We start from the raw sequence: 12466 nt of genomic DNA, 5'->3' as shown, positions 1-12466 counted from the left end.
CAACTCACCTTTCTGTACTATTGTAAGTTTTTGAAAGAGGATGCTCATGCCTCACTTGTATGATTTAAAAAATAATTTAAAAAATAATACATGTTCTTTTTTTTAATGGGAAAATATAGTCAAGTCATAATCCCTTCCACTAGAGATAGCCACTGTGAGCTTTGGGGGGTTGCCCCCCACACACACACTTTAAAAAAAAATCTGTACCAGTGTGTGAATGTGTTAAATATGTGTACTTTTTTTTTTACTCCCCAAACTGGTTATATAAAATAGAGAGGTTTGTGTCCTGCTTTTTCTTCCCTTAACCTTTCCCCATGTCATTAAATTTCTCCAAAAAACATGGTATTTAATGCCCGCCTGGTGTTCCCTGGCTGCAACCAAGCCCCCTTTGTCAGAGACACTCAGTTCTTTATGCCTGAGGGTCACTGGTTGGAACAGCCCAGTGTTGTCATTGCTGTGGGTTGGCAAATGGGCCCTCACTGACTAACCTCTGCCACGTTAACACGTGGTTTTTGGATCCGTAGCACCCCGAGCAGAAGGCAGACCGGTATTTTGTGTTATACAAACCGCCCCCTAAAGACAACATTCCCGCCCTAGTGGAGGAGTACCTGGAACGCGCCACCTTCGTAGCCAATGACCTCGACTGGCTCCTGGCCCTGCCTCACGATAAATTCTGGTGCCAGGTAACATTCTATCAAAATTCACGCTAAGACAAAGCACATGACATGCCATTGGTTGGGTGCTGTTGTTTTTCTCTCCCAGGAGATGCTTTTTTTCTCTACTTCTTACACTGGATCCTTAACAGCAAATTGTGGTTTGGATTGCTCTGACTTGTATCACAGTCTTAGTGATGTTTACACAACGCCTTCCAACACGTCATTTTTAGAAACTCGTGTTTAGCCCTCGGCTCATTTATACCTCTTCGGTCCCTTGGGGTTGGAGTGTTTGCCACAGGCCAGGGCTGATGGGCGGTGAGCCCTGCACAGTCCACCCACACGCCCTTGGGCCTCAGTGACGAGCCCTTGCTGTCCTCTGTCGCCTGGCTTAGGTTGTCTTCGACGAGACTCTGCAGAAGTGCCTGGACTCCTACCTGCACTATGTCCCCCGAAAGTTTGACGAGTGGGTGGCCCCGGCCCCTGAGGTCGTTGACATGGAGAAGCGCCTCCACCGAAGTGTTTTTCTCACCTTCCTTCGCATGTCCACTCACAAGGAATCCAAAGTAAGCCCCAGATCCCGTGACAGGTCACCACCGCCACCTGACACCTCTGTGCCAGGCTCTCAGCCCTGGGAAGGAAGGCTCTGGAAGTATCATGTTTCCTCTGTCTCCCCTCTGCTTTTATTCCCACCATTGGGGAAGAAATCTGTGCCACCTCCCTTATCCTCTAAGTCACCGGGTCGCCTGCGTTACACCCAATGTTTTCATCGATCGGGAGCTGAAGGCCCTGTGCCAGGTGGCGCGTGACCATGCCCTCCTTGTGCGTCAGAGGGCGAATACATTGGTTCTGAGTTTTTAGAGGAACTCGTATGTGCTTTTTAAAAACCTTTACTTTTTTCCCCCTGATTTTAAAAATAATAATGCTGTCTCTAAACAACTCAAACATAACAGAAATATTTTGTAGATTATGAAAGTCATCCACAAAACTCCCTCCCCTCAAAATGACCACTGTCAAGGTGCATGTTCCTTCAGGAAACTTTTTTCCTTTCAATGTGTGTGTGTGTGTGCGCACATGTTTATTTTAAAAATAGTATCTTGCTTTTTTGTTTTTTTAACTTGTTACATGGAAATTTTCAAATATACACAAAAGTATAATGACTCCCACGTACCCATTACTTGGGTTCAACAGGTATAGACATCTTGTTTGCTCCCTCCCCCTGAGTTTTCTGTTTTTCTTGGAGTATTTTAAACAATCCCAGACATCATGGTGATTTACACATAAATATTTTAGAATGATTCCCCAGCTGATGGTTTTATAGTGAGCTTTTGCTTCTGTTTACGTTAAGATGAAGTGTGACCACCGCTCCAGGTCAGTCCATGAGGCTCAGACATGTCCGCGGTGTGGACAGAGCTTCTTCTGTTAGCCAGGCCCCTGCTGATGCACCTGAAGGTGGTTTCTTGTGAGCTTGCTATTACCCTGCAATGCACATGTTTTTGGAAAGTCTCTCATGCTTTCTGCACTGTTCCTTAGGATCACTTCATTTCCCCCTCTGCTTTTGGAGAAATCCTCTACAACAACTTCCTGTTTGACATCCCAAAGATCCTGGACCTCTGCGTGCTCTTTGGAAAAGGCAACTCCCCGCTGCTGCAGAAGATGATAGGTGAGTAGGGCCTGGGGGCGGCAGGGCGGGGGGGCACAGAGGTGGCCCCCAAATTCCAAAGGCGGGCGCCCAGATGAGCAGAGCAGTGGGTGGTGCTTGGAAATGTCTTAGTGGACGTGTGTGTCAACTCTGAAAGAAGTGACTGAGTGGCGGTGGGGGAGTGGAGACAAAAATGGGCATCACACAGCTGCTCCAGGATCTTGGAGTCAGCATTAGGCCATGTGTCAGACAATCGAAGGAGTCGGGGAGTTTGCTTCGGCGATGAGAGTAAGAACGGTGGCGACAGCTAACGGTTATTTGAGTGCTCACTGGCGACTCTGCGGATGCTCCTCATATGTCATCTCAGTTGATCCTCCCAGTCGCCCTGTGATGTCAGTGGTGTCATCATCCCCATTTACAGTTAAGGAAACTGAGGTTATACGTAAGGGACTTGCCTGAGAGGCCGTGACTGACGAGTAGCCAGGCTGGGATTTACGTCACTTGGGTCTGACTCTCAAGCTCTCACCCTTGGCCACTCCCTGCCTCAGGGGTGATGGGGCTGCCTCAGAAATGTCGAGATTTGCATTGCTGCTGAGAACAGATGGGGGCAGAGTTCAGGGAGGACCCTTTGGGCTTGTGAAGGGAACAGACATCAGCAGTTGGATCCCATCAGGAGGCCATGGGTTGGAAGGTTCACTCAGAGCCGGAAGCTTTGTTGGGAAGTTACAGAGGGAACAGTGCCACAGTGGACTCATTTTTGAATAGCCACTCATGGCATTGGACTGGCACGGAGAGCTACTCACCCTGGACACCCCTGTCAGCACTCCTCACCCTGAGATTATAGGATAGAGACTTCCAAATGCCCAGTTACAGAGCTCAGTTATCCCTAGAAATGTCTTCTTCCCTTCCTTCCTACCTCCCCACCGCAATAATAAAGGTAATATATGTTAATTTAGAAAATTTTGAAAGAATATAAAGTGTAAAGAAACAGGAAAGCAATTACTAAATTCCTGCAACCAGAGACAATGATTTGGTGATTATTCCCTTCTAGTCTTTTCTCTTTGTATTTTTTTAAAAACATATTAGAGCATAATGTGTATGAAATTTCACATCCAGCTTTTCATTGGAACGACCTCTGGTTTCTCATTCAAATCTAATTATTGCCTGATCATCAGTTACTTTCTTTTATTTTCCCCGGGAAAGACCCTTAATAATTATACTCTAGACAGAGGTTGGGATGAGTGCACAAAAGCAGGCACGATTAGCTAGAGAAACAATTATTAGGCGGTTTGGTTGGAGTGGAGCATTCTGGGAGGGCAGCGCAGGAGCCAGGGGAGGAAGCTGGGGCCAGATCAAGGAGGGCTCCACGCCAGGCTTTGGCACTTGGGGAGCAGTATCACTTGGTGGCTAAGAAGGCAGGTTCTAGAGTTGAATTGCCCAATCCACAGCTCTAGTCCCAGCTGTGTCACCTTGACCAAGTTAGTTAGCCACTCTAAGCCTGAGTAAAGGAAAGACCAACTTGTAGTATGGTTGTGGGGATTAAATATGAGGTGGTGCTCAGCACAGAGCCTGGCACGTTACAGGCACTTGGTAAGTGCGAGCTCTTACTGTGACGAGGCTGTGGGAGCCTCTAGGAGCTTGGAGCATCTAGGAGCTTGGAGCAGGGTGGGGAGCCATCTGGCGACAAGGTTAATCTGGCAGCATGCAGGTGGGGAGGGTGGTGATGGGAGCCCATGGAGGGGGCCAGGGCTTCAGCGTGGGTTTGAATGTGAGAGCCTGCTTGGGCTGCTGGGGCAGAAAAGGACACATCTGGGAGTAAAGCGGGGCTTAGTGAGGTCAGCTGGAGGGAGGAGTCTTAACGAATCTGGAGAAAACGTGAGGTGGGGGAGCAGGTTGTAAGTAGAGGCAAGGGCAGCATTAGGTCCGTGGGCTGTAGACGGCTGTGAGGGTCCAGGCAGAGATGCTGTCTGGCCGCATTTCCAGACAAGCAAGGGTGGTGTGAGAGAGCTCCGCCTGTTGCCAGGGTTCCTAATCTTTTAGGTCACTGACTCCTTTGAGAATCAGATGAAAGCTTGTCTCCAGGAAAACATACCCCCTCATAGAGTTTGAGCTGTTTTAGAATATTCTCATCCCTAGATTGAGAACCCTAAATTGGCTTATTAGGGAGAGCCCTTTCTTTGGCTCACAGAGGCTGGTTCACAGAAAAGAGGGCAGGATCAGGTATCAGGAGCCCCTTCATATTGTGTGTGTGTGTCTGTCTGTCTGGCTCTCCGTCTGCAGGCCCCTTCTCCACACCCTTCAACATGCACGCGCACGTGCGCGCGCGCGCACACACACACACACACACACACACACACACTAGCTCTCTTTCCAACCCTTGAGCAGAAGACATGAGACACAGCAAGGGGCAGCCTCCACTTTCTCCACCACAGAAGCTCTTGAGCAAAGCAGATCAGCTGGAAGAGGGTTGACAAAGGAGACAAGAGGGGAGCAAGGGAACTGGCCAACTGTCCTTTGGGCAGAAGCCCAGTCCTTGCCCTGTCCCTGCCTCCTGCTTTTTTTTCAACCTTAAGGCTGGTGTTGTGAATCAGCAAGTGTAATTGTGAAAGCAGGGCCCTTCAGTTAGACTCTCTTGGAGCTGCTTTGCCAGAGCAGGAGTATATGAGGCCTTGGCCCTGTGGAGGACAGCACTGATCTGTTTGACAATACCTTGCATCCACCCTGGGTTTCTGAACTGCTTCAGTCTGAGAAGGGATATTTCAAGGGAGGCCATTCCTGTCCTTTCTTTTTAAATTATTTCTTTAAGAGATCAAAAGTCAGATCTTCAATGTCATTGGAATCAGATAAAGGAGAAGGAGACTCCAAAGACCCCAAGGGTAGATTGTGAAATGTGATCTATTTTGATGCTTATAAAATATCCCTGTTACTCAGGCCTAAGCATGGGAAGGATTATGAAAGAGTGCCTTCCCCTGTTCCCAGTGGTCCAGGAGTGGTGAGGACCACTGTGTGGCCTGGGAATTATGGGAGGAGACCTGCTCCTGATGCCTGGGTCAGGAGACTCTGCCTGGAGAGGGTGACATCTGCCTTATGGTGGACTTAGCTCTGGGAGGTCACTGCAGGCAGAGGGAGGGGACAGGGCTCGTTGTGTGAGGTTGAGGATGGCGTGAGGGAAGAATGCAATTCGAGGGATGGGAAGAGGGTGGCCGGAGATGCCAGCAGAAGCCAGATCTTACAGACCCTTTGTGCCGTGGTCAGGAGTTCAAACTTGCCCTTGAGGATATTGCTAGGAGGGTTTTATGAGGAAGAGCAGAGGTGGGTGGGGAGACAGCTCAGTCACTCCCCGCCTGTCAGGAGCAGGTGGGCACAGAAGGTCAGGGAGTACCTTCACAGGTTGAGGGGTCAGATGGGAGGTGCTGAGGAATCTCCTGCTGGTAAAACTCAGCTTTCTGGAATCAAGGAATGAAGCGGCCTCCAGGAAGGTGTTTACAGAAAGTCCAGCCACCTACTGACTCTCGCTTACTCACCCAGCCCCATCTGGCCTTTGATCTCATTCATTTTCAAATCATCCAGGATAGAGTGAGGGCTGCAGGGTTATCATTAAGGCAACCGAGGACAGACCTGCCCAAAGACAGAGGACACCTAGAGGTCAGAGCACCCTGACAGTCAGCCAGCCTTAGGTCCTGGGATTGTAGTGGGATGAGGAACCCAGGCCTCTTCTGAAGGGCAGTGGCATTTTGCATCATGTCCCCCAGCTAGCTGTGATCCTCCTTCCCTCCCCGCTTCCCCCACCCATTTGGGCAGCCAGGACAATTGGTTTCTGTTCCAGTTACCATATGCTCTAACCTCCACACTCACAGCAGCAGCACTTGGAGGATAGTGAACACTTGGAGAGGGGCTTCATTTTATAGGAATAAGTGCAAATGTGCGGTAAATCTATCTCCAGGTCCCTGGCAGGCCTCTCACCTTGGAGTAGGGATTAGTATGGCTAGCAGATTCAAAAGCAGAGGGTAAGAGAATTTCTAGAGAAATTTCTCCCTAGAATCTCCTCACATTACTAGAGGCGTGGCCTGGCAAGACTCCTGGACTGTAGCACCCAGGTTTCTTGAGCAGAGTGATCCTGTCTCCTAATTTTCCTGGATGACTAGCTCCTATTTACAAAGCTAGTGTTGTCATACAAAGCACAGTGCCCAAGTGTGATCATTCCCTGGGGATGGTAGGGTGAGCTGGTTAGACCAGGGAGGGTCTTTTACGTAATTCGCTGGGCAGAGGTGCTTAAAAGGTTAACTTGTACTGAGCAAGGTCCCTCCCTCACCCTGGGGAAGTTTCTAGGCTGGGCCAAAGCTCTGTGCCAGCGGGGCCCGGGGCCAGGACTGCTTTAGTGCAGGCAGGCTTAGGAAAGGGGAGAAAGGTCACAGAACATGCTGGCAACCATTTGTACTGTGTCCTCTCCACCCCTACTGTCTTTTCCCAATTCCTACCTTTCTCTTCTCTTTTCAGGAAACATCTTTCTCCAACAGCCAAGTTACTATAATGACCTGGATGAAACCATGCCCACCATCCTTCAGGTACTGACTGGCTCTCAGCCCTGCCCAGGGGAGGCAGAGCCTTTCTCCTACCTGCTGATGTTTCTCAACTTTCCTGGAAGAGTCTGGGAGAAATCCCCCCCCACCCGCCACCCCAGATTCACCTCCAGACTGTCACTGTGTTGCACCCCTCACCTCGCTCCTTTGAATTCACCCTTTCCTCTCTTGAACAGGACTGAAATCTAAGGGCTGTCCAGCACTCATACAGAAAGAACTTGGGGTGCATTTTGTGTTGTTTGTCAACAGCCATCTACCTCTAAGGATACCCCTGTACGTTTCTCAAAGCAGATGAAATAATGTTCATTGTAGAAAATTTGGAAAATTTTAAAAAAAGAACAAAAAAACAGAAAGAGGGAGATTAATCTTCCTCCATAATCCCACCAAGAGATAACCACTGTTCACAGTAACTCTTAGAATTTTACATGCTAGCATACTTAAAATATAGCACCATCAGTTAAATACTTACATGATTTTATGATGGGCTCTGTTTTCCCCTCACTGTTGATTTGTCTTTTATTTCAATATAGTTCCCATAAATTGCCATCTCCAGGGGATCCAAAAACTTATGTTACTGACTGTAACTCTTAAATATTCATCACCATACACTTGTCCAGTCTATCCAGGTAATATCCACAGGATTTACATATATTTTGTCATTTTAATCCTCACCACAATCCTTCAAGAAGGATGCCCCCATTATTCCACTTTGACACAGATTCCACTCTGACCCCGCTCTCTGAGAAGGTCACTGTCTCAGCTGGTGTCCCAGGAACGCTGGCATATATTCTAAAGATTCCAAAGCAGTTTTCAGATCACCAGTCCCTAGCTGCAGGATGGGGGTCTAGCTGCTGGCTCGACGGGATGTGGGAGAGTCATCTCTTGTGTTTCACAGGTCTTCAGCAATATCCTCCAGCATTGTGGTTTGCAAGGGGACGGGGCCTGCGCCACACCCCAGAAGCTTGAGGAGAGGGGCCGGCTGACCCCCAGCGACATGCCTCTCCTGGTGAGGTTGCCCTTCAGCCCAGCTTCTTTCTGGCCAGTAGAAGGCCCAGCAGCTTCTTCCCCTGCTCACAGCCCTTTACCCCAACCCCACCAGCAGCTGTTCCCATCACACAGGTTTAGAGCGTTTCAGCAGGCCTTTTCACTGGGAGCTTAATTTATGGAGTAGCGGAGGGAACAGGATGGAGGTTTAGTCTTCACATAGTTCAGGTGGACAGGTTCCTGGGTGCATTATTCATTGAGCCTTTCATCCACCACGCCGATTTGCGTGGAGGAGCCCCTAGCACGTGCCAGGCCCCAGGCTGGGCCGTGAAGGTGAAGCAGTGAGCAGAAGCAGACATGGCGCCTGCTTTCATGGAACTCAGACTCTAATGGGGATGCCAGATGGGAGGTAAATGTTTAAGGAGCCTGGACATGCGTCTGGCCCTGTGTTAAGCACCAGAGTTAGAGGAGGAATGAAGCAGCTGTGAGCTGCCCTCCTGGAGCTTGCGATCTCGTGGGAGAACAGGCCTTAAACAAGTGTTTCAGAAAAGGGCACACCGAGTGCTGTGGGAGCAGGGCATGTTACCCCTCTGAACCGCAGAGAAGTCTCTACAGATAAGTCTCCTCATCTGTAAAATGGAGATCCCAGCCTGCTTGTTAGCGTCATCGTGAGAATCAGAGAAGCCTATGAGGATGCACTCCCTGTTCTGTACAGGCGCTTCAAACTCTAAGGAAAGTAGGGTGGGCTATTCTTGTCCTCACTGGGATGTACTTTCTGTGCAGGACCTCAGGCGCTGTCTTCAGATTCAGGGATGGGTTCTCCTTCAACTTCCAAGAGAGAATCGTATTAGCCCAGGGGACCTTCCTGGCAGTCCAGTGGTTAAGACTTTGCCTTCCAGTGCAGGGGGTGCGTGTTAGATCCCTGGTTGGGGAGCTAAGATCCCACATATGCCTTGCGGCCAAAAAACCAAAACAAAGCAGAAGCAATATTGTAACAAATTCAATAAAGACTTTTAAAATGGTACACATCAAAAAATATATATATATTTAATTTTAAAAAAGAGAGAGAGAATCGTATTAGCCCAGAGCTAGAAGTCACCCTAGAGATCCCCAGCTGTGCATCTGTTGGAACTACAGTAGCAAGACCCAAGGCTTGGGTTGAGCTCCCCAGATCGTCCTTCTAGAGATGGACAAGCCAGTCTTTGCCCGGGACCTCCAGCGTTCACCTGCCTGTTAGGGACCCCCGGCTTTGTCAGCCTTGTCTCAGACCCTCTACAGAGTTGTCCCTGGGGGCGGAGGAGAATAATGCAGTGTTTTCCTTTGGCGACAGGAATTAAAGGACATCGTTCTCTACCTTTGTGATACCTGCACCACACTCTGGGCCTTTCTGGATATCTTCCCTTTGGCTTGCCCAACCTTCCAGAAACACGACTTCTGTTACAGGTACAGAGGTAGTTCTGGCTGTTGAAGTCAAGGTTGGAGTTCACACCTTCGTTCAGCAAGTATTTATTGGGTGCTTAGGATGCACCAGGCCCTCTTCCAGCTCCTGCCTGTGTGGAGGCTGCATTTGAGAAGCACTGCTATTTGGGGCTAAGAACAGGGGAGGGGAGGAAGAAAAACACCAACCCAAGAGTCAGGCAGTTTCAATTCAGTCCCGTTTTGTTTCAGAGCCCCTGTCACAGGCAGGCACAGGGAGTGACAGATGATAAGGAGCGGGCTGAGGACTTCAGCCTCCAGCCCAGGGAAGAGCACACGTGAGGATGTGAGCAGATGTGCGCCCGTGTGGCGCCAGCAGTTGGGGCCGAATTATGAACACAGACGAGGAAGCAAAGTTCTATCTGGTGAAATAAGAGAAGGTTTTAGGGCGACCCTTAAATGAGGTCTTAAGAATGAACAGCAACCTTCCAGGCAGAGAAAGGTTTCCATGGCTGGAAGCGCATTCAGGCTGGCGGAGTGAAGCCTGCGGAGGCCCAGCGTGTGTTCCGGGGAGAACAGGGGAGTGGAGTGTGACACGAGGGGCGGGTGTGGGCGTGGAGAGCAGGCGACAACCAGAGAGGGCTCCAGGGAAGTCAGACTTGGTTTGATGTATGCTGGCAGGGAGTGGGGCCTTTATTGTGCAGGCAGGAGGGAGGCCCTGGAGGCTTTTATCCAAAGAACTCATAGAAAGATCCTGCTGTGATGAAGAAAGATACCAAGGGGGATACGGGGCAGGGAGGGAGACCCTCTTTGCCCACTTAGCACTGTGGGCATCTGTTCCGTGTGCAGTGAGAAGGGGGTGCGCGGGGGGTGGGCTGGTAACTGGCACACTACCTGGCAATGGCAGAAGGTGGGGGTGGGCTGCCCTCTTCTCAGTGGCCTCTGGCTGTTCTTGCCAGGCATCTCTCCCCACCGTTTGCAGGAGCTTCTGGGAGCTGCCCAGCTCCGTCCACCCAGCCCTCTGTCCATTCGGTCATTTGCTCACCCATTCAACAAAACATTTATCTAGCCCTGGCATGTGCCAGAGATGGCAGCTGGTGCCCTGAGCCCGCCTCGTTCTCCTCAGCTCACAAAAATCAGACATGAAGATTGATCAGCCTCCCGGAGAACGTTAGAATAAAGCACTGATCCACACTTTCCCCAGAAGGAAGGGGTTAGGATGGGACTCTTAAAAATGTTGTCACAGTTTTTAAAAGGTATCTTTTCTCATGGTAAATGTGACAAATGCTTGTAGGAACTTTGGGAAATCCCCAAAGGTAGGAAATGAAAATCACTATGAGAGATCATGCTGTTCTTAAGACTTATTTTCACTCACCATAAACATTTTCCCATTTTGTGAAAGCATCTTCCCAAACATGGCGCAGATGGCTTTGGAAAAGGTCTTTGGAGATGGGAGGGTCATTTCTGGAAGAGCTGACTTTCCTGCGAGGTACCCGTGGTGGCAGGGGAGCAGCTCCACCCATCTCAAGATGAGGAGGAAGAAAAGAAAACACTCTTGACTGCGAGTGACCCTGCCTTTGGCAAGTGACACTGCCTCTGACCCACAAACAGCCTGGGGCTGGCTCAGCCTGTTCCAACTGTGCTGGAGGCCAGGAACACCCGCTGAGCAAAGCAGCCCCTCAGTCCCAGAGGGCTCTGGTCAAGGGACTACCTCCCCAAACAGCCCTCTAGCTAATCTCTCTCAGAACAACCTTCTCCACCCTCCTCTCTTTCTGTCCTTTAATTCTGTGAATGAATAATACATTCACATGGTTCAAAACTCAAAAAGTATAAAATACACATTGAAAAGCCTCCCTTTCCTCCTTCCCCAGTTCTGTTCCTCACACACAAGCATCGGGTTAGTTTTTTTTGTGGAATTTTCCAGAGATATGCATATAAATATGCACATATAAGCAAATATACACATTATAAATCTCCTGCCCTCTTTTTAATATTTAATATACTGGCATATTATGAGGTCTGTATGTACTGTTTGCATTTTACTTTTAAGTTTAATGTACATCTGTGCATAAAACACCTTCAGTCTTTGGTATGGCTGGGTAGAATTCCGTTGTGTGGGACACCAGCCCCCAGAGATTTAGGTTTTTTCCAACTGTTTGCTATTACAAAAAAATTGCCGTAAAGAATAACTTTGTACACAGGTCATTATGTACCTCTTTACAAGTATATCTGAGAAATAAATTCCTAGAAGTAGAATTGTGGGAACAGATGGTATATGCATTTAAAATTTTCACAGATCTCACCAAATCACCCTCTATAGGGGTTGTTTCAGTTAACTCTCCCACCAGCAGTGTATCCTGGCAACGCCTGACTCTGCTTGAGCCAAACTACCCTCTCTGTCGTCTTCTGAGTGCCATGCTGTGGGCCTCGAAAGGCCTGCCTCTTTGGGCCGGTTTACCCTCTGCTACGCACAGCACTGCACTAGGAAAAAGTTGTCAGCAGCCAGCCGATTGACAGACAGATGTTTACAGGGTGCCTGCTGCAGATTCAGCACTGTCCTAGGCACGTCAGCTGCATTTCTGGCTTTGGGAAGCTTAAGATGTTCAGAGATAGAATTACACCCCAGAAGAGAGGTAGCTGCATTTTAAGTTGTAAAAACACGATCTTCTGAGTGCTGTGCATCTAGTTCCGGGGAGGAGTAATCACAGGGATGAGCGTGATCAGGAAGTGTGTGGCTGGGATGAAGAGTTTCTGTTTTCGCTTTTGTTGAAATTTTTATTGGAGTATAGTTGATTTACAATGTTGTGTTAGTTTCAGGTGTACAGCAAAGTGAATCAGTTTTATATATATATATATATATATATATATATATATATATATCCATTCTTTTTCAGATTCTTTTCCCATATATCAATAGGTTGCTACAGAATTTTTTTTAAAAATATTTATTTATTTATTTTTGGCTGCATTGGGTCTTCGTTGATGCGTGCGGGCTTTTTCTAGTTGTGGCGAGCGGGGGCTACTCTTCATTGGTGCGCGGGCTTCTCATTGCAGTGGCTTCTCTTGTTGTGGAGCACAGGTTCTAGGTGTGCGGGCTTCAGTAGTTGTGGCTCGCGGGCTCTAGAGCGCAGGCTCAGTAGTTGTGATGCACAGGCTTAGTTGCTCTGCGGCATGTGGGATCTTCCTAGACC

General features: G+C 48.8%; 1 protein-coding gene across 5 annotated transcripts in view; it reads left to right on the top strand.

Moving 5' to 3' along the window:
- The window catches only part of ASCC2 (activating signal cointegrator 1 complex subunit 2), a 41578-nt gene that overhangs the window by 9533 nt on the left and 19579 nt on the right, over window positions 1–12466 (top strand). For 3 of the 5 annotated variants that reach the window (XR_016387543.1, XM_022550727.2, XM_089894665.1), the window contains 6 exons: window positions 525–683; window positions 1049–1219; window positions 2187–2316; window positions 6793–6860; window positions 7771–7881; window positions 9190–9302. Coding sequence is in view for 4 of the 5 variants with exons in the window: in XM_022550727.2 (XP_022406435.1) it covers window positions 525–683; window positions 1049–1219; window positions 2187–2316; window positions 6793–6860; window positions 7771–7881; window positions 9190–9302 (752 nt within the window). In the remaining variant the exon portion in view is untranslated. The remainder of the gene's footprint in view (window positions 1–524; window positions 684–1048; window positions 1220–2186; window positions 2317–6792; window positions 6861–7770; window positions 7882–9189; window positions 9303–12466) is intronic. The other 2 variants (XM_089894666.1, XM_022550729.2) reach the window with 1 other exon arrangement.

The sequence above is a fragment of the Delphinapterus leucas genome, chromosome 14 (genome assembly GCF_059928025.1).
Source record: "Delphinapterus leucas isolate spDelLeu-1000000601 "Yukka" chromosome 14, BTC_Dleu_Yukka2, whole genome shotgun sequence".
NCBI classification, from domain to species: Eukaryota; Metazoa; Chordata; class Mammalia; order Artiodactyla; family Monodontidae; genus Delphinapterus; species Delphinapterus leucas.
The sequence above is the reverse complement of the archived record's forward strand: the minus strand, read 5'-3'. Positions and strand labels throughout refer to the sequence as shown.